This window comes from Carcharhinus amblyrhynchos, chromosome 7, assembly GCF_965287045.1.
Source record: "Carcharhinus amblyrhynchos chromosome 7, sCarAmb.v2.hapA, whole genome shotgun sequence".
NCBI classification, from domain to species: domain Eukaryota; kingdom Metazoa; phylum Chordata; class Chondrichthyes; order Carcharhiniformes; family Carcharhinidae; genus Carcharhinus; species Carcharhinus amblyrhynchos.
In genome coordinates, this window is record NC_137330.1 from 87,344,348 (window position 1) to 87,371,228 (window position 26,881).

The 26,881-nt window shown below is 39.9% G+C and overlaps 1 protein-coding gene and 1 pseudogene across 6 annotated transcripts in view; one reads left to right on the forward strand and one right to left on the reverse strand.

The window, feature by feature from the left end:
- The window catches only part of hbs1l (HBS1-like translational GTPase), a 141,002-nt gene that overhangs the window by 22,422 nt on the left and 91,699 nt on the right, over positions 1 to 26,881 (forward strand). Inside the window, exons 5-6 of one of the 6 annotated variants that reach the window (XM_080192729.1) lie at positions 12,618 to 12,940; position 13,503. The exons of 2 other annotated variants lie outside the window; for them this stretch is intronic. In XM_080192729.1, the coding sequence (XP_080048855.1) occupies positions 12,618 to 12,940; position 13,503 (324 nt within the window). 3 more of the 6 variants (XM_080192724.1, XM_080192728.1, XM_080192727.1) reach the window with 3 other exon arrangements.
- LOC145345283 (large ribosomal subunit protein bL35m pseudogene) lies at positions 9,825 to 12,596 on the reverse strand (annotated as a pseudogene).

Genomic DNA, 26,881 nt, shown 5'->3' on the forward strand with positions numbered 1-26,881 from the left:
ACTTCCCTTGCTTTCTGCCCTATTTTCTCAGATGATCTGTCCGGTCATGTTTTGTACACTCTCCTGTGTTTTATTTCTCTTAGCCTTACAGGACCCATTCACTGAGTTCTCCACAGTCTCTGCACTTTATACTGTGGTCCTTTTTGATTTTTGACTTTGCTTTCTCTGCCTTTCACTTTTCCCTTTACTGCCTTTTGTTGCTGTCCCCAACTTATTTCCCTCTGACTTCCTGCCTCGGTTTCCATATCCCTGCCATATTAATTTAAACCCCCTCCGACAGCGCTAGCAAACACCCCCCTTCTGACATTGGTTCCAGTCCTGCCCAGTTGTAGACCGTTCAATTTGTATTGGTCCCACCATTCCCAGAACCAGTTCCAGTGTCCCAGGAATTTGAATCCCTCCCTCTTCCACCATCTCTAACCACGTATTCACCTTAGCTATCCTGACATTCCTACTCTGACAAGCATGTGGCACTCGTAGCAATCTTGAAATTACTACTTTTGAAGTCGTACTTTTTAGTTTAACCCCAACTCCCTCAATTCAGTTTATAGGACCTCATCCCGTTTTTTACTTGTATCATTGGTGCCTATGTGCACCTCGACAACTGGCTGTTCATCCTCCCCTTCCAGAATGTCCTGCAGCTGCCTGAGACATCCTTGGCCCTTCCTGGGGTCTTGTTTGTATCCGCAGAAATGCCTGTCTGTTCCCTTTCCAATTGAGTCCCTTAATACTATAGCTGTGCCATTCTTTTTCGTGCTCTCCTGCATAGCAGATCCAGCCATGGTGCCGTGAGCCTGACTGCTGCCACCTTCCTCTGGTGAGCCATCTCTGTCAACAGTATCCAAAATGGTATATCTGTTTTGGAGGGAGATGACCAAAGGGGAGCATCTGCACTGCCTTCCTATTCTTCCTGTGTCTGGTGGTCACCCATTCTCTATCTCCCTAAATAATTTTTTTCTGCAGTGTGATCAACTCACTGAACGTGCTATCCACGACTTCCTCAGCATCATAGATGCTTCAAAGTGAATCTGTCCGCAGCTCCAGAGCCATCAAGCAGTCTAACAGGAGTTGCAGTTGGACAGTTCTTGCAAGTGAAGGAGCCAGGGACACCGGAAGGGTCCTTGAATTCTCACATCGCACAAGAGTAGCATGACGCGGGTCTTGGATCTCCTGCCGTGACTTAATCCTTAAGTTAAGCTGCAACAACTGCAATGCCAAGAGAAAAAAGAAAGTAAAAGCTACTTACCTGTTAGCAGCCAATCACTTACCTGCTGACTGTGACATCACAGTTCAATTTCTTTCTACCTCTCCCTTGCCCTCGAGTCTCCCTCACAGGTCCTTCTACTAAAATGGACAATTGCACATTTCTGCATATTGAACTTAGCTGTGAAATTTTCTCTCACTCTCTGAGCTGCCTATATCCCTTTACAGACTCTCATGTCTAAACTTGCTTTCCTACTTTGTATCATCAGTAAAGTTGGCTACAGTACACTTGGTTCCTTCATCCAAATCATGAGAATAGATTGCAAATAGTTGAGATTCCAGAACTGTTTCCTTTCATACCTGCAAGTTACAGAACAATTAAGTGACTTGCTAGGCCATTTCAGAGGACAGTTAAAAGTCAACCACTTTCCTGTGGATCTGGAGTTATGTACAGGACAAACAACGTAGAGAAGATTTCCTTTCCTGTAGGAGATTAATGAAACAGATGAATTTTTATGATAGCCGTGTAGCTTCAGGGCTACTGTGACTTTCATGATGCATGATATAAATTGTCCAATTGTTGCCCAACATGTTTTTCAGTGTGTGATCTCGTTTCTATACATTTTGCATGATCTTTCATTAGTATGCCAATTTTGCCTTAGAACACCAGTAGTCTTAAACAAAACATCTGACGGTTACTATATGAAAATATTTGACCACATTAAATTACTGCCAAACAATGACAGCTGTGATGCTATGGAACTCCAAGTCCCTCTGGCAGGTATGTAAAGAATGTGACCATACTTATGCCATCAAACCATGCTGTTTGGAATTCATTGCGTTCTATTCAAATTTCTGGTAGGACACAATCATACTAATTAGTTTTTGAACACTTCAGGACTCTTGAAAAACTTGCAAGCTGCGTTTATCATTCTTGAACTATGACGATGATCACCACACAGGACTTTGCAGTTCATTTTGCCTAGAATTGTAAGACCAAAAGTGACTGCTTGCCGTGAGCTTGAATTTAGGCTCAGATACCAGTACATTGAGGACCAACTCTGTCATAACCAGGTCAACCTCTTGGCCTGACTGTTGCAGTGTATCAAACGACATTCCACATCAAGATGATAAGGATCTGAACAAGACAAAGACTTTGTTCTACCAGTATGCATTGAGGGATACAGCTTGAGAGATTTTTCAACAAACAAAGTTTACTGTACACATTTATATATTTTACAACTATGCGTGTTAATTCAGGTATCCTGTTTGTCGCGTGACCATAGCAATGATGGATGTATACATTATTGATGCCTCATTAGAAGTTGAAATAAATACTTCCTTGTAAAGCTAATCAAGCTCCTGCTGCGTCTATATTACAGTGACCATGTCTCTTCTGGACGCAAACTGGTTCCTATTTGTAGCCATTATCTTTAATGCTAATCAAGTTTCTACTTCATACGTTATCATGGTTATATTTCTGTGTGGCTAAACTACACTCTGTCTCTGAATTAAACATGTTTTTAACTCTTTGAATGCCTCAGCCTTGTGCCACCCTTCACTATGATCCAAGCCTGCTATGTACCTATATACCCTACCTACCCTATTGGGGCCTACCATGTACCTTCCACTTGTCTTACTTTCTGTACATATGTGCTCCTGCGTGAATGTTCAACTGGTGTGGGGGTTCATTAGAAATTCAGAGTCAATTACGTGTGCCTCAGCTGTGTTGTGTGAATGTCTAATTCTCAGTTAAGAAATGTGTTTCATTGTGATTCAAAGAAATATTGTTCTTTTGTGCCATAGCTCCACTAATGTTCATATTATTGTGTTACAGCAGGCAGGCCCTTGATAGTTTTTATGTAACAAGCAATTATTACAACATCTAGCTGCAATTTAAAAGGTGAATACATCACCTTGAGAATAAAAGAGAAATGCTCACATCCCAGGAGTTTTCTTTTAATGTAGTGTGCTGTAAGTGGAAATGAGCCAACATGATGAAATTGACTCGATTATTTTACATTGATAGTGTAACTTTCAGTGCACACAGGATTGTTCATGTACTGCACAGTAGTAGAATCAAATCAAAAAGTCGACATTTTGCTTTGGGTATATTGGGGTGGGGGGGGGATGAGTATAAAACATTGTGAAAATCTGAGCAAAAGTGTGAAAATTTTTCTTAGCTGCAAGTATTCAGTTTTTAATAATGCTTTAAAAATTAGTCAAAGTGCTCAAAACGAAGATTACTCTAGTACTCTGAGGAATAGGCAGAAAAGAGCAACCAGAATGATTGAGGGAACAGAGAGTTTGGAATATAAGAACAATTAAGTAGAAAGGGTGACACAATGGTTAGCACTGCTGTCTTACAGCAGCAGGGACCCAGGTTTGATTCCTGGCTTGGGTCACTGTCTACGGAGTCTGCACGTTTTCCCCGTGCCTGCATGGGTTTCCTTAAGGTATTCCAGTTTCTCCCCTCAGTCCGAAAGATGTGCTGGTTAGATGCATTTGCTATGCTAAATTTTCCCTCAGTGTACCCAAACAAACACTGGAGTATGGTGACCAGGGGATTTTCATAGTAACTTCATTGCAGTGTTAACGTCAGCCTACTTGTGGCCCTAATAAATAAATGAATAACTTAGTATGTTCTTACTGGAAAAGAACAGTTGAGAACAATTATATTTGCTGCTTTTAGTATTCTAAAGGGATTGGATGATACTATGCTATGGCAAGCTGTTTTAACTTGTCCAGAGCAGTAGAAGCAAAAGACATGGCATGTGCTTGATGGAGGTAAATTCAAAACTAATCAGAGCCAGTGCTTAGTGTATTAATAGGCTCCCTAAAAAAAACGTTAAAAACAGCATTTTTTAACTCTGATGCAAATTACTGTTCATGTTTGGCATAGCTTTTAGGAACTTTTGGACCAATGGTTCCCAAAGCTTTTTGACTAGGGTTTTTTCTCTTGTGCCATTCTGAATCTGTTATAAACTAATTGATAAATTATAATTAGTCACCAACTTTTGTGTCAATCAGCTGGATGGTGGAAGGGAAACTGGATGAAACCTTTTCTTAAATCTAGCAATTCAATTCTTTTGAAATTCAATTAGGTTGTTACTTTATTTTGTTCCCATTTTTCCTCCATGTCTTTACATCCATCCTAAATTCTGCTTAATTTATAAAATTTTGATTGTTATTCCCGTCCTTTGAATGTGAAGAATTCTGATTAATTGGCTTAAATTTAACATTCACTAAAAAAAATGGTTAATATTTCTCAAAACTTTCCCCGAGGTACTTGGATTTCTGGCACATCCACAAAACACTCTAAAATGTGCAAAAAATCATTTGGTGTGAAAAAGAATTTACAAACTTCACACATTTTCCAATGTTTCCAGCTACTTCCCTTGTACAGGTCCCTCCCTCTCAAAAATCTTGGGTTTACCTTTCTTCCCAGAGCGTCACTTGTAGGATAAAATTGTTCTTGTATTACATGCACTTTCAACTTTTCATGGAACCAATTTGTTTCATTGAATTCCTACAATGGAGAAGGAAGCCATTCGACCTATCAAGTCTGCACAACTCTCTCACAGCATCTCACCCATGAACTGTCCCTATAACCTTGTGTATTTACCCTACACATCTTTGAACACTATGCTTAAAGGGCAATTTAACACGGCCAATTCACCTAACCTGCACATCTTTGGATTGAGAGGGGAAACCGAAACACTCGGAGGAAACCAACATAGATGTGGGGAAGACATGCAAACACCATGCAGTCACCCAAAGCTGTAATTGAATCTGGGTCCCTGGTGTTCTGAGGCAGCAGTGCTAACCACTGTACTACCATGCTGCCCACCTTTGTTGGGATGTTGCCTAAGTGATGACTTTATGCAGGTGAGCTTGAATAGTATCAGGCATTTATAAAAATAATCAATATTTAAGGTGCTATTGATATTTGTAATTTTATTAAAGAAAGCAGCTTTTAAAATTCTGATTGACAACTTAGCTTGAAATAGTATTTTTGCACAAATACATTTTCTGCAATGTTTTCTAGTTTTGGAAAGTTATTCCCTTTCATTTCCATTTGATACCAAGCATTGAATATTTATTTATTGAGATCATTCCCATTTGACCATTCTTTAGCCTACTGTCCTGTGAAAAGTAGATCTGTTGAAGCCAAATCTTAACCATGAATCAATAAGCTTTCCAACCACACCGCAGATGTTGGCTACAATTGGGAAGCCAGCAACTTGCACATTGAACTCATAGTTTAAAATCGAACCTAACTATGTATTTTCCAAATGTATACCTAAAACTGAAACAATCTGGTTTTCCTCTGAAACTCCTCATCACAAAGTCTACTCCTGCCTTGGATGTCATCAACAACCATTTAATATACTTGTTTATGTCTACAGTATATTGGATGGCTGGTCATAAAAATCGTTGTAGGGAGGAAGCAATTCGGTGCTTAAGAGCAGAAGCAATTTGCTTGTGGCAAACACCTCTTTCATTGTCATTGCTAAGTGGACCTAGGATGAAGCAGTTGATGATGAGTAAACCTGTATGTGGTATTTGACTTAGTCATCCAGAGCATCAGGGTGTTGGAATGTGTGTTAGACCTTTCACCAAGATGCAGCTGTGATGTTTATTCAACAGTTAGAATTAGCTGGGGAGTGGGTAGATTCTAAAAAGTGGTCAGACATTGACTGTTAGGTGCCTATCTTGATTGGGATGCAGAAAGTTCTTGCTGAAGCTTTGCATCTCCAAATGATGACTCTTAATTGTTTGGGGCTTGGTCTGACAGATGATGGGAGTGCATGTACACATTTTATGGGAAGTTTTAAAAATCCTTCACAGCAATATGCACATGCTTGGAAAGACAAGCATTCATTGCCCATCTCTAATTGCCCTTGAGAAGTTGGTGAGCTGTCTTTGTGAACTGCTGCAGTCCATCTAGTGCAGGCACACCCAGGTTGTTGCTCAGGAGAGAAGTCAGAATTTTGATTCAGTGACAATGAAAGGATGGTAATATAGTTCCAAGTTAAGGTGTTGTGTTGCTTGGAAGAGAATTCGCAAGTGGTATGTGTATGTTTCCCTTGTTCTTCAAGGTGGAAAGATCATGGGTTTGGAAGGTGATTTTAAGGCAGGCTTGGCAAGTTGCTGCAGTGCCTTTTGTATGGAAATCATGATGAGTCAAAATTTGGTTTGTAGAAGTCATTGACCATTCCAGCAGAATAGGAAGTCCCATAGAATGATGCCCATGATAAATTGAAATGCAACACTGGGAATACTGGATTAGCCAAACTTGCCGAATCTTGTCATGTGACCGTGCTGACCAGTCAGTGTGGAGCTAGACTACACAAGAGTGCTAAATCATGGAGTGCTGGGTGAGCTGTCATGTGACATTAAGATCCCCTGTAAAAGGATATGCTAAATCTGTGAGAAAGTTAAATGTATTGTGATCAGAGAGAAAATGAAGTTGATAGAGCTGGTGGAAAACTGCTGCACAAAGTGGAATAGTTGCCTCAGACTGATGTTGTTGGCTTCAAGAGGGTCAAGATGATGCTTTGGCTGCCAACACCATGGCTAAACTTCAGCCAGTGGATCAGAAGTGATTTTTGATTTGATCTGATTTATTATTGTCACATGTATTAACATACAGTGAAAAGTATTGATTTTTGCACACTTTACAGGCAGAGCATACCATTCATAGACAAGGGAGAGAGAGTGCAGAATTTAGCATTGCAGTCATGGCTGGGTGTAGAGAAAGAGCAACTTAATGCAAAGTAGGTCCATTCAGAAGTTTGACAGCAGCATTAAGGAAGAAGTTCTTGAGTTGTTTGATACATAAGCTCAGACTTCTGTTTCTTTTTCTGATGGAGGAACATAAGAACATAAGAAATAGGAGCAGGAGTAGGCCATCCAGCCCTTCGAGCCTGCCCCGCCATTCAATAAGATCATGGCTGATCTGTCGCTGCTCAGTTCTACTTTCCCACCCTCTCCCCATAACCCTTAATCCCCTCTCCTATCAAAAACCCATCAACCCGCGTCTTAAAAATATTTAGCGAGGCAGCCTCCACCACTTCAACGGGCAAAGAATTCCAGAGATTCACCACCCTTTGAGTGAAGAAGTTCCTCCTCAACTCCGTTCTAAACCGCCCCCCTTTTATCTTGAGGCTGTGCCCCCTAGTCCTACTGTCTTTTTTGAGTGGGAAGAGTCTTTCCACCTCTATCCTATCCATCCCATTCATCATCTTATACGTCTCAGTGAGATCTCCCCTCATTCTTCTAAACTCTAACGAGTACAAGCCCAGTTTATTCAGCCTCTCCTCATAGCTCAACCCCCTCAACTCCAGTATCAGCCTAGTAAACCTCCTCTGCACTCCCTCCAAGGCCAAAATATCTTTGCGCAGGTGCGGCGCCCAAAACTGCACACAGTACTCCAGCTGCGGCCTCACCAATGCCCTATACAGCTGCAGCAAGACCTCCCTACTTTTATATTCAATCCCCCTCGCTACGAAGGCCAGCATCCCATTCGCCTTCCTGACCACCTGCTGCACCTGCAAGCTGGGTTTTTGCGACTCATGCACAAGGACCCCGAGGTCCCTCTGCACCGTCGCCTGCTGCAGTTTTTCGCCCCGTAAGTAATAGTCCTTCCTACCATTCTTCCTACCAAATTGGACCACCTCACACTTGCCAACATTAAATTCCAATTGCCATTTCCTGGCCCATTCGCCCAGGGTGGAAGAGGGAATGTCTAGGGTGCATGGGGTCGTTAATTATGCTGGCCGCATTGCCATGGCAGCGGGAAGTGTAGACAAAGTCAGCGGATGGGAGGCTGGTTTGTGTAATGGAACGGGTACATTCAAGACCTTTTGTAGGAATCTGAAAATCCTACTAATGGCAGTTGATCTCTCAAGTTATCAAGGTGATTGATAAGTAGGGATACAATCCACCTGTTCTTGAGACCATGTTCATGATGAAGGCAAAGAAGCCACAATTGTTAACTGCTTCCACTACACTGGGTTCAAAGAGATTATGACTACACAAGGCATTGAGAACAAGGAAGAGCAGGGTGAGGCCAGTTAATCCAATGACCAGGCACTTTTTGCTCACCTGTGGGAGACCAACGTGAAAAGTCGAGCAGAGACTTGGCTGGAAGTAGATGTGTATGCTGCCCTCCAGAACTGACAGATGTTACAATCAGTAATGCAGTACAGTCTTCAGCTGAAGAGGTCTGTGATCCTGAAGAGTCAATGAGTGCCCACCTATGTGCCTACCTCTTTCCCTAGCTGATGTTGCAAAGGCCACAAGGATGTTTTGGGAATTCACACTACTGTATAAAAATGTCAAAACCACGTTTGACTGCACTGATGACATGGTGGGCTGTATTCTGCACATCTAAAATCTGCACGTTAGGCAGAAAAAAGTTAGAGCTTTTCCAGAGTGACCCCCTGATATTTTTGAATGCAAAGCTCCAATCGTTTGCAAGGTCAGGCTATTGTAAGCTGAATTGAATAACCAAATTGAATAAAGAATAATAATTTGAATAAATTTTCATACACACACCTTTGCTGCCTTCTCATTTGGCACTTGAATCTGTTATTTTTGACATAAACTGTATTTGTAGAAATATTGGCTGCCTTCTTGTTAAAATGGGGCCTCTTCGGCTGTCATGAAGTTCCGCTTAATGCAGATTTCTCTGAGGTGGTGAGTCTTTGAAACTCTTCCTCAAAAGGAGGTGGAAGCAAAGTCCATAGAACCATAAGGAAGGAAGCCATTTGGCCCATCGAGTCTGCATTGACCAAAATCCTACCCAGACGTTATCTCCATACTCCATGTATTTACCCTAGCTGGTCCCCCAGCACTAAGGAGCAATTTAGCACAGCCAGTCAATCTAAATTCACACATCTTTGGATTATGGGAGGAAACCAGAGCACCCGGAGGAAACCAATGTAAACACAGGGAGAACATGCAAATTCCACATAGTCACCAGAGGATGGAATTGAACCTGGCTCCTCGGTACTGTGAGGCAGCAATGCTAACCACTGTGCCGAGTCTATAAACGTTTTTAAGGCATAGCAAACTTGATTCCTGATAGGGGGTGAAAGATTATCAGTGGTTGAGAATGTGGAGTTAAGGTTGCAATCAGATCAGCCGTGATCTTATTGAATGACAGAGCAGGTTTGAGAGCCAAGTGGCCTGCTCCTAATTTGTATGTTTGTGAGTGTGTAAATTTGTGGGCCGATCCCCTTGGATATTACTGTATATGGTACACGTTATTGCCAGTGTGCATTGGAGGTGGACAGGCTGCTGATCAAGTGGGCTGCTTTGTCTTGGTTGGTGTAAAGCTTATTAAGTGTTGTTAGAGCTGCATTCCTCAGTTTCTGATTTTTGCTTTATTTTATTTTACATGGATTGAAAATTTTATTATGCAGCATTAAAGAATAGACACATACATGATGAGAAGTATTGCAGGCAAAGATCTAAGTCTCCCAGCCTTTCAGCATTCACAGCCACGATTTGGAATAATGTTGGCATTAAATTCCAAACACATTTGGTGTTTCTGCTGCTGCTGGATCAATGCAGTGAACAACTGCAGATTTTGCCAGAGTTGTCACCAATCTTTAAACCTTCAGCTTTGTTCATCTGGTATGGTACATCAGGAGTGGACCATTCACATACCAATTCTGATTTTTCCAGAAATCCGTTGTCATTTTGTTCAGTATTCTGCTTTGAGCCCTGTTGCAGAAGATGTTTTGTTGGTGTCAAAGTTTCTTCCAAAGTCTTTTCTTGTAATCTGCCTTTCTCTGCACCCAGAGCCATAGTGCAACTGTAGGAATTTTTTGACAACCAATTTCATGGTCTTCATTTTCCTGTAAGCAGAGTACAATAAGTCACGGCTCTCACTGGTTATTGAAAGCCAAGAATATGATGAGGCACACCTTTGAGTGCAGAGAATTGGTGTTCACAGATAATCCCAGTTTGGTTGCTGTAGATATACTTAGAGATTGAACATGTTGGAGTTGAGGGCACCAAACCTGGAGACTAGTAACGTATCAATGAAACCTCTTGAAATATTTTTCTGGACCAAAGGAAGGAAGTATTGAAAATGTTGCGGCCATGTTCCTAATCTGTATTTGTTTGTTAACTATAATCAAATAGTGACTACGAGTGGGAGTGGGGGGAAGAGAAGGTGGTAAGCATGGTATTTTGTATTGCGTTGACTCCATATTGGGAGATTCAAACCTCCTTGGTCAAACTCAGTAAATTGCAGATCCATTTGTGTCTCGTAAAAACCCATGCTTGAACCTCAACTATTTACACTATTAACTACTTGAATAACACAATACAGGGCAATTCATCCAAGTTTTCCAATGGTGCAACGAATGGTAATATGGTAAATAATGGAGATGGGATTATTAAAATTACAGAGATGGAGTGGGTGGGTAAAACTGGCAAATACATTTTTAAAAAATATATTTTTATTGAAGATTTTTCCCAATTTTTATAATCAATAAATAAATAGATTTTGACACAGCTAAGTGTAAGGTAATCCGTTCTGGACCAGAGAAAGAATAAATTCAAGTCTTTTTTAAAATGTTGAAAAGCTAGGAACAGTGGAAACCCAAAGAGGTTTAGGGGCCCATGTGTACAATTCACCAAGATACAATGGTCATCTTTAAAAGAAAATTGATTAAAAGGCTATTTGAATATTAACTTTCATAGCTAAAGGGCTACACTATGAAAGAGAGGATGTTTTATTGCTGTGCTTCATCAGAGCACTTCTGAAATACTGTGTACAGTTCTAGGCATCACATTGTAGAAATGATATATTGGCTTTGGCAAGAGTGCAGGGCATGTTACCAACGACAAGTATTTATATCGCACCTTGAACAGAATGAAATATCCAAAGGCGCTTTACAGGATCATTGTGAAATAATGTATGTCATTGACTCTCATAAGAAGAATTAGGTCAACTGACTAAAAAGCTGGAGGAAGGTAGGTTTAAGGGAGTGACTTAAAAGTGAAAAGTCAGGAAGAAAGATAGGTGCAGGGAAATCATTCCAGACCTTGGGGCTTAGGCAACTGAAGCCATGGCCAAAAATAGTGGAGTGATTAAAATTAGGGATACACAAAAGGCCAGAATTAGAGGAGTGCAAGATATCTTTGATGGTTTTGGGATTGGAAGAACATAGACGCAAGGCCAGGAGAGATTTGAAATCACAAGTGAGAATTTTAAAATCAAAATGTTGCTTAATTGGGAACCAATGTAGGTCAGTGAGCACAGGGATGATAGGAGAATAGAACTTATGAGCTAAGAAACAGGCAGCAGAACTTTGGATGAAATCAAGTTTACAATGTGTAAGAGATGGGAGATCGGCTAAGAGTACATTAGAATCATTGAGTCTAGAGATAACAGGCATGACTGGGGGCTTCAGCAGCGGATGAGATGAGACAGGGCGATGTTGGATGGTGTTGTAGAGGTAGAAATAGTTGGGCTTAATAATGGCATGAGTAAGGAGAAGCTCATTTAATCAAATGCAACACCAAGATTGTGAATAATCTGGCTTGACCTCAGACTGTTTCTAGGGAGAGAGGTGGTGTTGGCAGCAGAAGGAAGTTTACTAGTCTTTCTATGAAAATAAGCTGTGTGCTTTTCGTTGGCTGAACTTCAGTTGACCGCTTGGGACCACTTGAATGATTAAGGTAGTGCAGGTTCTCTCTGGTTCATTTGGGTGTGTTACTGTCGGAAGGTATTTCCAGAATATTAGAGAACAGACATTCTATTTATGTGGATTTGGCTTGGGCTTAATGATGGTTTTAGGCTTCTGAGTGTCAGACATTCTGCTGACCACAAAATAAATGTAAATTTTGCTTATCTAAATGTTATTAAATTATTTCTAATTGGGAAGAAGTTGGTACTTCCATTTTAAGTTCTATAAAGTGGTTCTAATTTCTTTTAATTGTTTTGTTACGTGTAAAAATGAGAATGTGCTGAATTTAACGTTTAAACAATAAAATATGCCAGAAATACTGAGCAGGTCAGGCAGCATTTTTAGAGAGAGAAAAATAATTATGCTTTAGGTTGATTTATTGTTCTTCAGATTCTTGACCTGAATCCTTACCTGTTTCTCTCTCCACAGATGCTGCTTCACCTGCTAGGTATTTCTAGCATACTTTATTTCTGTTTCAGATTTCCAGCATCCACAGGAGTTTGTTTCTATAAAATTTAGTTAGCTTTGAGAAGTTGGTATTGTTGAAAATAATTGTTTAATAACAAATGCCTTTTTCCTTTCACTTCTTTTGTGACCCCGTCCTCTTCCAATCTGACAAAACTGGGGATTGCCATTGGGCTTCTGAATTCCTATTTGGTTTATTGTTCACCTTCTGACCATTTCTGGCTATCGTAAGGTAAGGAGACATATTTTACTCATCAAAATTAGTAGCTTCTAAACACACAGATCCATGTTTACCAGTAACTTTATTAGATGACACTGATAGTATTTCAACTTTTGATTTGAGTACTCTGTTATCGACCAAGTCTGAGTTAAGTTGTGTGTCTGCTCCTGTGGCAGCCTGTGAATCTATTAATAATGAAAGTGCAAATGAGGGAGAGGAAACCTCAGCACAGTGCATTTCGTTGTTGGAAATGATCAAAGAAACCCCAAATGTGGTGCAGACAAATATGAAGACATTAAATGGCCCGTTGGCTGACCAAGCTGCAGTAAGTTCACATGAAGTTATAAATCTTGCAGATCTGATTAAAGCCAGTGAAAGCAGTGACCACCAAGATTTGAATCCACCCTTGCTGCCTCTTTGCAATTTGTCAGAATTGCCTACAGTGATGGATGTCGAAGAGTCTATTGAGCCTGCAGCTCTATCAAAGTTGTCTTTCCCAACACAGAGTAAGACTGAAAGAATCTTGCAACCCTGCCCTACATCCCTCTCAAAACTATCTTTAACAGCATTAAACACCAATCATAGTCAATCTAGCTGTTTAACTGCATCATCACAAAACCCTGAAAATCTAGCATCTTCACTTGGAGCTATGAATCTAGTTGATCAACTGAACCAACACCAGCAAAAAAGTAATGGACTTGATGATGCTGTGGTTACAGTTGCCCAGAGCAGTCCCATAGACGTAGTGGGAGATAATAGTTTGGCCTTTCATCAATATGGAAGTCCGTCTTTAGCTGATCTTATTGAGGAACATAGAAAAAATAGTCCAAGCAGCTCTGATTCTTTCTCAGTTCCTCTGGGCCAGTCAGTAATTTCAACGCAAAGTATGATATTACCATTAGGGTCTTTATCATTGGCACAGTTAGCCAGTGAATCCCAGACTAAAACCACGGCAGATACATTTACAGGGTCCTTGTCATCTTTGATAACATCCAGACCAGTGAACACTGCTGCACTGGAAAATATGTCACTGTTTGATTTAATCACAGAAAATATTCAACAATTGCCTGAAAATTCAAAAGCAAAGGATGCCCATTTTGTCACATGTGAAATTCAGCATTCAGGAAAAACAGTAGGGCAACAGTCTACTGATTCAAATGTGCTGACAAAGAAAAAGGCCTCAGAACCAGAGATTGTTCTTCCAAGCGCATTTGTCAAAAAGTCTATTGGCCAGAATAAAAAAGCTGTGAATTACAAAGCATTTAATGGGAACACAAGTATTTGCAATCACAAACTTTCAAAGCGAACAAGAACCACATCCTGGACGAAACATTGTTGTGCTGAGCCTTCTTGGTTTGCTCTTGCTATGTGTTTTCAGAACCCTATAAAGAAAAAGAGACAAACTTTACTCAATATTCACACAACATTTTTATACAGCAGACAAGTTCCAGAAACAAAGGGAGAAGATCAGGGCCCTTTGTTCGAAATCAAACCATTTGACTTCAGTACACCTTCTCCAGATGATATTATAAAGGCCAGCCAGAAGAAAGCTTTTGTTAGAGACTAGGACTAATGTGATGCTGCCTCACTTTGTGTTTACACTGGAAAATGCTTTTGTGTGGTTAGGAATGCTTTGGACCAGATCAGAATCTTTTTAGGGAAATTGTTCAATGAATTCACAAGTACTAGCATTATTTCAGGCTGTTGATGCTTGTTAAAAAGGTTATTGGCAAATGTTCCACACAAAAATTTGTTAATTCAGTCTCTGGTCACCATTAATCGTGACATTGTACTGAACTTTACCTCTGTAGCAAAGCGAATTTAAATGTAAATCTTCATTCTTCAGATACTCTGATAGGATTGCATTTCTCTGGACCAATCTTTATGAAACTTGTAGATTTTTACTTTTAATTTTTCTAATTTTCCAAAATGGGTTTACAGAAGTACAGCTTCAAAGTGTTTGTAATCTTTCTACAATTCTAAAAGTGAAAAGCAACTTTCCAATTTGGAAGAATTTCTTCAGTTATTGCCAGAACTGGATAGCGACTTTGACAAAAATGCTCTTTGCAGTGCTCCTAGTGTCAAGTAAAGAGCGCTCTACAGAGGATTATAATGCAACAACTTTAAAAAAAAGCCTAAAGGGATGCAACTTGTGGTGATATTTGGTGATGATAATGATGGGTGAAAACTGATGGCCTTTTTGGTACTTGCCACAGTTTTTCAAATGGCTTCATATCCAAGCTCGTTCTTTAAATCACAATTGATGAACGTGCAGACCAACTTCACTGGGAGAATGTTGGAGGTGAGTTTAGAATAGTTATTTTTAAGATCATCATTTAAATTTATACCAATTACTGTACAAATCTTCAATTCTAAATTAATGATGCTATACATCTTTTGCTGAGCAATTCATTAATATTTTTCCATTTTTGTGCCATACGGACCAGTTACGAAGATGTTAGCAGATATTTCCTTTTTACTATGTTATAGCTGATGTTATTACGTCAATAAAAGGGCGTAAACTATCAAATATAATGGGGGGGAAATTTGCTATGCCAGCAGTGGAAATTGGTCTCATGGCAAATCAGCTGCCGGTTTTTCACTGTGCCTGCTTTCGTTTTCCATTGACTTCAAAAATACTGTCACGGTTTTTAGTTTCAAATCAAGTAAAAGCAATAGGGACACTAAGAAACAAATCTTTGAAATAGTCTACACTACTGTTCTGTGAACTTCAGTGGAAGGAAGATTATTGAAAAGTCTGTAGCCAATCCACAATGTGTCTGGTTTATTGGAATCAGCTAGTTTCAAACCCAATGTTAGCTATTTTGGTCCAGCTTTATTTCTCTTCTCTCTGATGAATTGTCAGAAATGATGAAATGAAGAAGATTGAGTTCTTAATTTTCATTAATGCCGCACTTAACACCTTTTGCACCATGAATGAATCTCATTTTGCAACTTACAACCTGACAATTTAAAATGGTTTAATTAAAGTCCAGTTTTAAATAAACTAAGATTGGATGGCTGTACTTGCTATTGAAAATGACATATGCCCAATACAATTGCAATTTCATGACCTGAAAGTTCGAGTAAACTCAGCCTTGAAATACAAAATCTGTTGCAAGGCTTCAACTTATTGTGTTTGTTACTGATATTGACCGTAGCATGTTTTATGGTTGAAACTTAATGTTACATATTTTTTAAAAAGTGAAAGATTTTGACAAAAATTGGAAAATTAAAATGATTTGATCCAAGTATTAAAATTTGTATACATTTCAAATGAATTAGTTTACTTGCAAGTATATATTTTTATATAAATGTTAAATCAGTGAATTTAAATTTTACAATTTTGTTTGCATATTGGTATTTTGAAGCTGTAATGCAACTGCCAATCAGTCTTATGGATTCTGGACTGCATGAATAAATTCGGTTTTAAAATATGTTTATGGCCCAGATTTTGCATTGAGAATAAAGGTAAAGTTGCCATAGTCCCAGATGACCATAGGCTGCTCTCCTCTTTGAAGGGGAAAGCTGACTGGTGGCAATTTAACCTGAGGATCACTCCTCCTCAGGCAAGAGACAAGGTTAAGAAGGTAGGTTTTCATGAATAACCTCAGCCAGGTACAGGAATTGAGTCTGTGCTGTTGGCATTGCACTGCATCATGAACTAGCTGTCCAGCCAATTGATATTGATGAGGCAAACGTCATTGCAGAAAATTAATTGTATTAGACAAATTGGATGACAACTTCCAGAGTATGTGTTCACAGTTAAATTTGGAAATTCAGAAGATGTGGTCTGAATTACCCTGCTACTCCACAGGCTAACAGTACTTTGCTGATAGGCTTGGCATTAAAATCAATGCAAGGGAAGTTGTGCTACTTAATCACTCTGCACACTTAGGCAAAAAAAGTGTGGCTGCCATTATTCAGGTGCAAATGACTATTCAGCAGTTACAGAGCCATAACAGTCTCCCTGACCCTGAAATTTAATTTTACAGAAGCAGAGTCTCATTCCAATGGAAGTTGTTATAGTACTGGAGATTTAAAAAAATTTCTGTGTAATGTTCTCTGTGTCTTTTATTTCGCTCTTCCTCGCTCTTTTTCCATCTTTATTTCCTAATTTTTATTTTGATTTCTTTCCATGGTTTAAGTATAATTCCAAGTTTATACTTCCTGATTTAGATTTTTTGTCTGAGGATTCTTCAATCTCCGTAAATTTAGAGAGCTTTAGTTATTTCTTTCTCTGCTCTTAAATGTCACAGATCCCCCAAAGAGGGCGCCATACTGGACGAGTGCCAGACGACAGTAATTCTAGGCTGAAAAGCGCTCAAGCTCTGGACAGCTATCAGTATGGTGAATGGCACATGTCACTCCTTTGCTGCTGTCTGTGAAATCCGGGATTTACTTTGTAGTTATTAGAACTTAATTTCCTAGAGAAGGAACATTTGTAAGACATTTTTGAAACTAGACATGTTGGATGACTTCATGCTAAGCTGAAGAAGAAGGAAAGGAAGACTTTACATTTATAATAGCATTCTCACATCCTCAAGACACCCCTGCATTGCCTTATAGCTGACACATGCAGAATCAGTAGAATCAAGCCCATCACCAACTTCTCAAGAGCAACCAGCGATGAGCAATAAACGCAGACCTTTGCCAGCAAAGCCCACATTCCAAGAATTAAGTTTTTCAAAATAAATCCTAAAAATACACAACTGCAAAAAGAAAGACAAATCTTTCAGTTGTAAATCATTTGCATTAAAATACTAGCTTGTTCCAAGTTTTAAGATACTGATGGAATTCCAATATTTCAATTCTCATGTCTCTGAAAATGGGATGCTTTTTATTTCAATAAAAGCGAAATACTGCAGATGCTGGAAATCTGAAATAAATATATACAATGCTGGAAATACTCAGCAGATCAGGCAGCTCCTATAGAGAGAGAAACAGATTTAAACTTCTGAGTTTGTTCAACACAGAGGCTTCATAACAAGGAAGTAAGAATGTCAGCAGATAAAAGCAATTTCTGCGAATGCTAGAATCTGAAAGCAAGAGAGAAAGTGCTGGAAAATCTCAGCAGGTCTGGCAGCATCTGTAAGGAGAGAAAAGAGCTGACATTTCGAGTCCAGATGACACTTTGTCAAAGTTAAAAGGCATAGAAAATGGGAGATTTTTTATACTGCAGGATGCGAGTATGAAAGATGAATCATAGCCACAAAAACAAGGGGAAAGGCTGCTAATGGCAGTGGATAGAGAGAAAAGGTGTGAATAGCCAAATGGCAGAGAAGCTGAAATCAGAGGGTATGTGACAGATGAAGATGGGGGGGAGGGGGGTAGGGGTAGTGAGACAGGATGGGAGAGGACTGGGTGGGAGAGAGGTGAAAGGGGGGATAAGAGTTGGGGGGGGGGTAATAAAGAAAGGTAATAAAGAAATAAAAGGTAGAGAACAGTTAAAAATTAAATACAATAAAAACAAATTTATCGAAATCGGGTAGAGCTAATCATCTGAAGTTGTTGAATTCGATGTTGAGACTGGAAGGCTGTAACATGCCTAGCCAGAAGATGAGATGTTGTTCTTCCAGTTTGTGTGGAGCTTCACTGGAATATTGCAGCAGACCAAGGACAAACATGTGGACATGGGAGTAGGATCGTGTGAGGAGAGTGAAGGTAAAAACAAAGGTGTTACATCACCTGCAACTGCCTAGGAAGGTGCTGTGGGAGGGGAACAAGGTGTGGGGGCATTGTGGATTGGATCAGACTATCATGGAGGGGAGATTGCTGATGGGAGGAGAGGGAATGATTTGTTTGGAGGTGGCAGATATGCTGAAAGATAATCCTTTTGAGTGTAGAGGTTGATGGAGTGACATGTGAAGACAAGGAGTGCAGTTGGAACGTGAGGAATGAGGTGGACATAGTTGAGGGCCTTGTGAACATAATGGGGGGTAGGTATCCTCAGTTGACGATAAAGACATATCAGAAGAGCTGGTATGGAAGGCTACATCATCAGAACAGATGCATTGAAGAAACTGGGGGATTGGAATGGAATACTTCAGAAGGCAATGTGAGCAAGTGTAGTCGAGGTAACTGGGAGTTGGTGGATTATAATGATTAATGGTAGACACCCGATCCGCAGAAATGAAGATACAAAAGTCAGAAAAGGAAAGGGAAATCATAGAATCCCTACAGTGCAGAAGGAGGCCGTATAACCCATTGAGACGGCATCGACAGAGCGTCTCACCCAAACCCACCCTTCTGCCCCGTCGCAGTAACACCACATATTTACTCTGCTAATCCCTTAATCAAATATTTTGGTACATTAAAGGGCAATTTAACATGGCTAGTGCACCTAACCTGCACATCTTTGGACTGTGGGAGGAAACAGGAGGACCTGAAGGAATCCCATACAGAGACATTATGGCATTCACAGAGACATTCACATTATGGACGAAAAGGGATTGGTTTAGGTTAGTGGGTCATTGTTTTGTAACTGGTCAGCGCAACATCGTGGGCCAAAGGGCCTGTTCTGCGCTGAAAAAAAGTCATCCAAGGCTGGAATTGAACTCGGGTTTTTGGTGCTGTGAGGCAGCAGTGCTAAGCATTGTGCCACTGTGCCGTAACAAGTGTCAGAAATGGACCATGTGAAGATGAGAGAAGAATAGAAATTGGAACCAGGATTGATTGTTTTCCAATTATGTGGGAGAGCAGGAATCAGCATTGATATGGTCATCAGTATATTGGACAAAGAGTTGTGGGAGGAGACCCGAGTAGGGCTGGGACAAGGATTGTTCCACTTGCCCCTCAAAAAGACAGGCTTAACCAGCAGAAATGTTCAAATTGTTCGAACAAGTTCAGCCAGGCGGAGGAGGGTGCTAATAGGAACTGGTAGGGCCTCAGTTCAAAGAAGAAGCGGAGTGCCATCAGACTGCCCTGGTCGGGGATAGAGGTGAGGAGCAGAGAGAATGAATGTCCATAGTGAAGAAGAGATGGTAGAGCTAGGAAACTGGAAATTGTTGAAATATGTAGTGTGTTGGAAGAGTCCGCATGTAAGTGGGAAGTCTGAAAAAAGGGCAATAAAAAGAGTCGAGATAGAAAGAAATAAGCTCATTGATGTAAGAACTTAATGAAATAATTGCTCTAACAGAACAGTGTTGTGGATTTTTTAAAATATTATTTCAGTTATTATTTATTTAATTTGATATTTAAGCAAAACCTTGTGATCACTTTTGGAACGGAGGAAAAATGAGAATTGTGTTTCTTTGGGTTAACCGAATAAACTAAATCAACAAATAGCAGGAGTGTAATCACAGGATAATAGTCTGTTTATGCGCAAATCATTTGTTTCACAAAACTTACTTTGAAGTTGAAAATATGGCTTCAAATGTAACAATGGGTATTCCCAATCAAACTGCTGAATTCTTACACAAAATGGACACCTAAAACAATTGTCAAACTTAAATATTTAATCGACACATGTTACTGATGAACTTGGAGACTGAGCAAAGTTCAAGTGCTTGGAGTTAGGGAAACAATATTAAAATAAGTTTTACCAAATAGATGACACTATTTATTTTTGTGAATTTGAGGGAATCTCTTTCATTTGTGATATGTTAAAAATGTGAGAATCCACTGATGGTTTCATGTTGCTCTTTGGTTCTGCATAGTGTTGACCAAATCAATAAAAAAACTTGCTCTACACTGTCCAAAAAAATGATGGAAAATGCGTTTGCCTAGAGTTCATGTTTTCAGCATTTTGGGTGTTGTTACCGGTGCAAAACTGTACCTTTTTTTAATTTGTGGGACATAGGCGTTGCAGGATGGCCAGCATTTATTGCCCATCCCTAGTTGCCTAAGCACAGTTGAAAATCAACGGCATTGCTGTGGTTCTGGAATTGCATGTAGGCCATACCAGGAAAGGATGGCAGGTTTCCTTCCCATAAAGGACATTATTGAGGTAAATGGGTTTCTTCCAACAATTGACAGTGGTTGTATGGTCATCAGGAGATTGTTAATTCCATTTTTTTTATTGAATTCAAATTCCACCATCTACCGTGGCAGAATTTGAACCTGAGGTGCCAGAACATTAGCTGATTTTCTAATTTAATAGTCTAGCAATAATATCAGATGATACCTGCCCCCCCCCCCCCCCCCCCCCCCCCCCCCCACTACCTGTGACTCAGGCAAGAGTGCTACAAAATTTATTGCAGTTATATATCTTATCACATGTTCAGTTCACATGCTGAAGTGTTATGCAACCAAAACAATTTTCAGCTGCCATTTTAAAAGCAAAAAATGGCTGTCATTTTGTATGCAAGAAATTTTCATGAATAGAAAATTAATGACCAATAAATTAGTGTTTATTGAGGGTGGGTAATTGCCAGGATATCAAAAAATCTTTAGGTAGTGTTAGGGGATCTTTCATGTTCACTCAAACAGGAATGTGGGTCTTGGTTTATTGTCTCAGGCCAAAGATGACAGATTTTGAAATTAAATAATTCTTCATTGCTGCAGTGAAGCCACAGAATTATAGAATAGTTGCAGCACAAGTGGAGGCCCTTTTTGACCCTTTATTTCCTTGCCCTCTCTCTACAAGAGCAACTCAGCTTGTCCTTGTGCCCTACTTTTTCCTTGTGACTCTGAAATTTTTCTTCTCCTCTGGGAATTATCCAATTACCTTTGGAAAACCACAGTTGAATCTGACCTTGCCATACTTTCAAATGTGCATTCTAGATCGTGACCATTTGCTGCATAAAAAGACATTTTCCTATCAGTTCTTTTGAAGTTTGGGGAGCCTATAGTTTCCTGTTGTTTTCTCCAAGGTAACATCTTGTCCTTAAAGGGTTGACTTGCTAGTCAGTCAGCACATTATTCTTCTGAAGTGGCATTTGTTATCATTTGAAATTTTGCATTCTTGAATTCATCCTGATGAGTGCAAGATGGAAAGCTTCAGCAACATATCTCTCTTTTCAGCGATATTGAGATTATTTTCTCATTCACCTTAAAATGATGCAGTCTGGCTCTGCATTGTTCTGTCAATTGGAACAGTGTTTCTCTATCTGTCTGCCTAACTTGTATTCTGAAGCACACAGTGGGGCTTAAACCCAGAAACACATGACTCAACTGCACCAAACTGATGTTGATGAAGAGAAAGTGTGTGTAGCATGAACCAGAGGGGTTGGGAGTTCAAATTCCATCATGGGACAATGTGAAGAAAATACATAACCATGAAAGCTGCTATTGTTGCATACTTCCAGCTGTATCTCTTAGGGAAATTAACCTGCCATTCCCAGACTCTGTAATCGTGGGACAAAATTTTACACTCCTCCCAGGCAGGTTCTGGAGTGGAAGAAGGGGAGAGGCATAAAATTTCATGAACAGGATCCCTCTCTGCCTGCCCTAACCCAGATCCAATTTCATGGTGGGGCAGGCAGGCAGGTCCTCGGGCGGGCCATCTGACCTTCCTTCTATTAAGGCTCTGAAGCGGCTAGTTTATTATCACTTAAGGGCCTTTGCTCTCCCAATCTTAATTTTTAGGCTGGGAGGTAGGGGTAAGAGCAGGGTGGGAAGCGAGAAAATAATCACTTCACATCTTGGGCATGGTTTGTTTTTGGTGCAGTCCTGATGCGCCAAATGGCGGCCTCCTGTTCTGAAAGGATCCTATGAAGGAGAGGTGCGCCTCAACCTGAAGGTCCCTTCGGATTAGGGGTGCCCTCCCCAAGGGGACCTGGGAGCTCTGGCTCTTCCCATGGTCTACTCCCCAATGCCAAGATTGGCAGTACCTCATCTAGCCAGTACAGTACTGTGCCTGAATGAGCTGGAGAGCTGTGGGCCAGTCAGAATGCTGTAATGTAAGAACATGCTGCATCTTGATTGCGTTAGCCACAGATTTGTACCCATGTTTCCAGCATTAATGAGTTCCTCATCTCAGCAAAAAGGGAAAAGAGCAAAGTGAAATTCTGCCTACTGCCAGTCAGAGCTCAATTGAGCTTGAAATGACAGTGGGTCTGAAAGTCAGCTGGGTTGGCCAGGAGCGCAGGCCATCCTGAAAATTCCACCCATGATGTTAGAACTACAAGCACATACAGAAGTATTCAGTGCACCTTCAGTGTGTATTTTCATCAGACAAGATGTTAGGTGGGTTATCTGTTCAAAAGCCTCAATCACTGCCATTTAAGTTCATTGTTATTGGAAAATGATCGAGAATGCTGTGATTATGATTGTTTCAGTCTATGTACTTTCCCTTTTGTCTTTGCCCTGGTTGTCCAGCCAAGATGAGGAACTCATTGCATTGGAAACATGGGGACAAATTTATGGCTGAACCACTTGAGTTGCAGCATGTTTTTACATTATGGCAATCTGAATCAATCCTTTTTCTGCATGATTTAAAAGTATTGTTAAAATTAGGGCATTTGCTAGTTTCATATCGTGTCTTAAAAATGTTTTTAACGGTATTTGCATTGCTTTTTGAATAATTTACATAATCTTTCATTATCACCTATTTCAGGGGGATTTTTTGAAAGGTTGCCAGATTTCTGGTTTTAATCTTATTGGGGCCATTGAGCTCTTTAACATTCTCTAATTGGAGTTTCAAATGGTACTGTTCAGCACCTAGAGTATTAAAATTAAGATAACGAACATTTGTCCTCTGATATATGAAATTTAGGTAGTAACACTAAGACTTTGTTACTGTACAGTGGCCAGAGTTTAATTGACTTGATTTGTATATGGTTTTGAGCTGTGAATTAAAAAATACAGCTTACTGACTTACCGCACGTGCGGGTTGGTTTGTGATCAGAATGGGCATTTCATTGGGTGTCTCTAGAGAGTGGAACACTTTTTAATTTATGGCTAAGTGACAAAGGGAAAGTTAACACACAAGTACAGAATTGCATAATGTCTTACTTGAGTAGAAATATTACTGTAATCTAATGACATTTTGTTTAAATAGGTTTCAGATCTTTTGTTATGGTTTTATGTTCTTATTGCTTCATATTTCTTTGGCTTGACTATTACTGGCTACTTTCAGCAATCAACTTTTTGTGAGGAAACCAGAGTGTGCCTTTATCTGTCCCTTTTATGGTTTTATGTAGTGAAAGCTACTGGTTGAACAGCGAACATGTTACTCATGTCTGCTACCTACTGAAGACGTGATATGTTGCAGTTAGGAAAATATACTCCGAGGAGTGTAAACCATCAGACAAATTTATTGAGTATCTGATATATTAAAATTGAGTGTCAACATGCATTGAAATTTCCTGTCATGTTGCTGACATCTTGCCTGTAAACCTCCCCCCCCCCACGGAATGTCAGCTGAAATCATCTCGCCTTCCCCACAGTCACCAAGAGAATTTCGGATCCCTGCCCTTGCTTCCGTTATCTCAACTTAGATTTCATTCTTACCACCTCAGTGTAACACAGTTGTACTCATTGGCTCTTATCTAACGCAGCAATAACTTGCCTACAGATAGATCTGAAACGTTCTTCAGTAATGCAGCCTGTGCACATCAGCTTGACTTTGCCAACTCCAGGCAGCTCCCAGTCTGCAGCTTTACCAGACTCCCATTCAGTTTGATATTTCTGCTGTAATTTCTTATAAGAAATCTCACAACACCAGGTTAAAGTCCAACAGGTTTATTTGGTAGCACAAGCCATTAGCTTTCAGAGTGCTGCTCCATCAGTTGACTGGGATTTCAGTTCACAAACAGGGCACATAAAGACACCTTCCTCAGGTTCAATGTTAAAGTGGTATGTAGGACCATATGGGTTTGACCATATATTGTGCAAATCACCATGATGAAAATAATGACTTAAAACGTGTAGCCGTTCTCCCCATCCCTTCCTATTTGTCTCACCATTTTAAAAAAAATTCTACTTGTAATGTTTTAAGGAATCATAACATGCTGGCTCTCAGCTTCTCTATCTGGCCTCAGTGTACCTCTGAGTCACATGACCTCAACTAGCAATTCATTGCATCCAGCAAACTAATTGAGAATTCAGTCTTAACTTTGTAAGCAACTAATCTTTTTTTAGCCAGAAACTTTTCATCGTGACCGTTTAGAAGTTTGTTAACTGAACTGTCCCATTGGATGATACTTGGAATTGGTATTTTTGGAAGACCAACAAGTTTCACGTTTGTTAGGCTGGAACTTCCATGATACGCAAGATAGTTACCTCTAATGATTAACTTGCATTTATCCTGAAACTTGAAGTTTCCTGTTCAGAGATTAAGGCCTCAGAAATGCAGTTGTCCAAGATTGTTGACTGAAACCCTAAAGGATGCATCTAACAATTGGTGAAGATTTCAAAACATTTTGACCACCAGTTATCTCTGATTTGGCCTTATTGGCGCCAGAAGTCACAATGCGTCTTGCTCCATTTTTCACCAGATTTCTTTGCTGTTGTTCAGTATGTTCCATATTGAGCACAGATTACTAAACTTAATATCTTCTCCATTTTTTAAGGCATTTTTCAACAAAATTTGTCCTGGAGTTCCTTGTTCGTTGTTATCGCATGCTGCCATAAACCATTCAAGAAGTTTGGCTGCAGTGTCATTGAGTTTAGAAGTGTGTAACTGTTTCACGTCTCTTCTGACTGTTTTCAAGACCGAATCCTGTTGTTCTTTATAGATTTTGTTGATGGCTGCCCTTATGACAGATTTTCTGATCTCCGGGTGATCAGAGACTACCCCAGAAGAAGTGCTATGGAACCCCTTGGAAGTCCTAGCGCAGCAGTTCTGTAAGAATTGCCTGGCAGGTTTGATCTCCGGATAGGCAGTTCCTCTCCTTGTTATTCTCCAAAACAGTCTCATAACTCCGAAGAAGTCGGAGATTTAGATAGTTTCACCTTACATATCTGGATAGTTACCCAGGAAATGTTAGAAATGTCTGGGCAACTACACAACTGACTGCCCCTGCCGATTTCCCCTTTGCAAAAAAAAACCCCCCCCACCGCTGATTCTTCGAGGATTATTGCAGTGAGTCAGTTCTGCAGGAATCTCCATTAGAGGATGAATGTTAATTTTGTTTTCTGCTCAGGGTAGGAGATAAAGGTTCTGAACCTTAGATTTGGACCTCTGTTCTTTTGCTGATATACTCTATCGCTTTGACTTTTTGCCCAAGCTAGTGATAACTTTGTACTTCTGGCACAAATTCGGACTTAGGTGCTTTGTTTTTTTCATTTCATTCAATTTCAATGTAAATAGCAACCGTGGTGGATGCTAGAATACTGTATTGTAGCAGTGTCTTCTTCATAGCTACACACACCAGTTGAGAGAACTTTATACAGCGGCTTAGAATGAAACATTGTGTGCCCATACTCAGTAAACCATCCAGGAATGCACGCAGACTGGGAATTCGTGCCTTTGTCTACTAAAGACACGGGGACATTTTTTTTTTAAAAGAAGGAAACACTGTACTGGATTTTCGGGTTTTGCACAACTATGAATCCACAGTAGAATCATAGAAATCCTTCGGTGCCAGAGGCCATTCAGCCCATCGAGCCTGCACCAACAACAATTCCGTCCTGACACCACACATTTACCCTAATAATTAGATTTCCTGATCCATTCAATCCAATGCATTCAGAGGAAAGGGAAAGGCCTTCTATTTACCATCAGGGCTTAATTCTTCTGGTCTTATAAGAGTCATATTCAACTTGAAATGTTAACTCTGTTTCTCTCTCTACAGATTCTGCTGGACCTTTTGCGTATTTCCAGCACTTTTTGTTTTAGTTTGAATATTGGTTTATTTTAAGATGAACAACATCACCTACCATCAAGCAAATCATGGTTATCTATTATTGATGTTTCTGTTTACAAGTTTATAACGTGCCTTTGGGATGAGTCTGTAACAAAAGGTATTTACTGAGCAGTTAATATTCGAAGCCACAATCACTTATCAAGTGGATCCCAGTGGGTATGGCCTTAAATGGCTTCTAACTTTCAGCATGGATGATTCCAAAGGAATCATGTTGTCATCAACATGACCTTTGGACTTGTAGAGGATTTCAGCAACCAGATCTATCAGAACATCTAGTACAAGTGAAAACTTGATTCAAGTTAAAGTAGCTTCCTGGTCAGACTGCATATGGCGGAGGATTCCAATATTTTACACAATTTCTAAATTACAGTAATTAAACTGGCTTAATTTTAATTCCCATCGATTTTTGCTTTGCGTCTCCATTGCAATCATCCCTAATCTTTTTTGTTTCACTGTATTTTTGTATTGGAAGGTAATAGATTTTGGTGGGTGGGAATTTCTGATAAAATATTAGGTTTTTCAGCTTTATT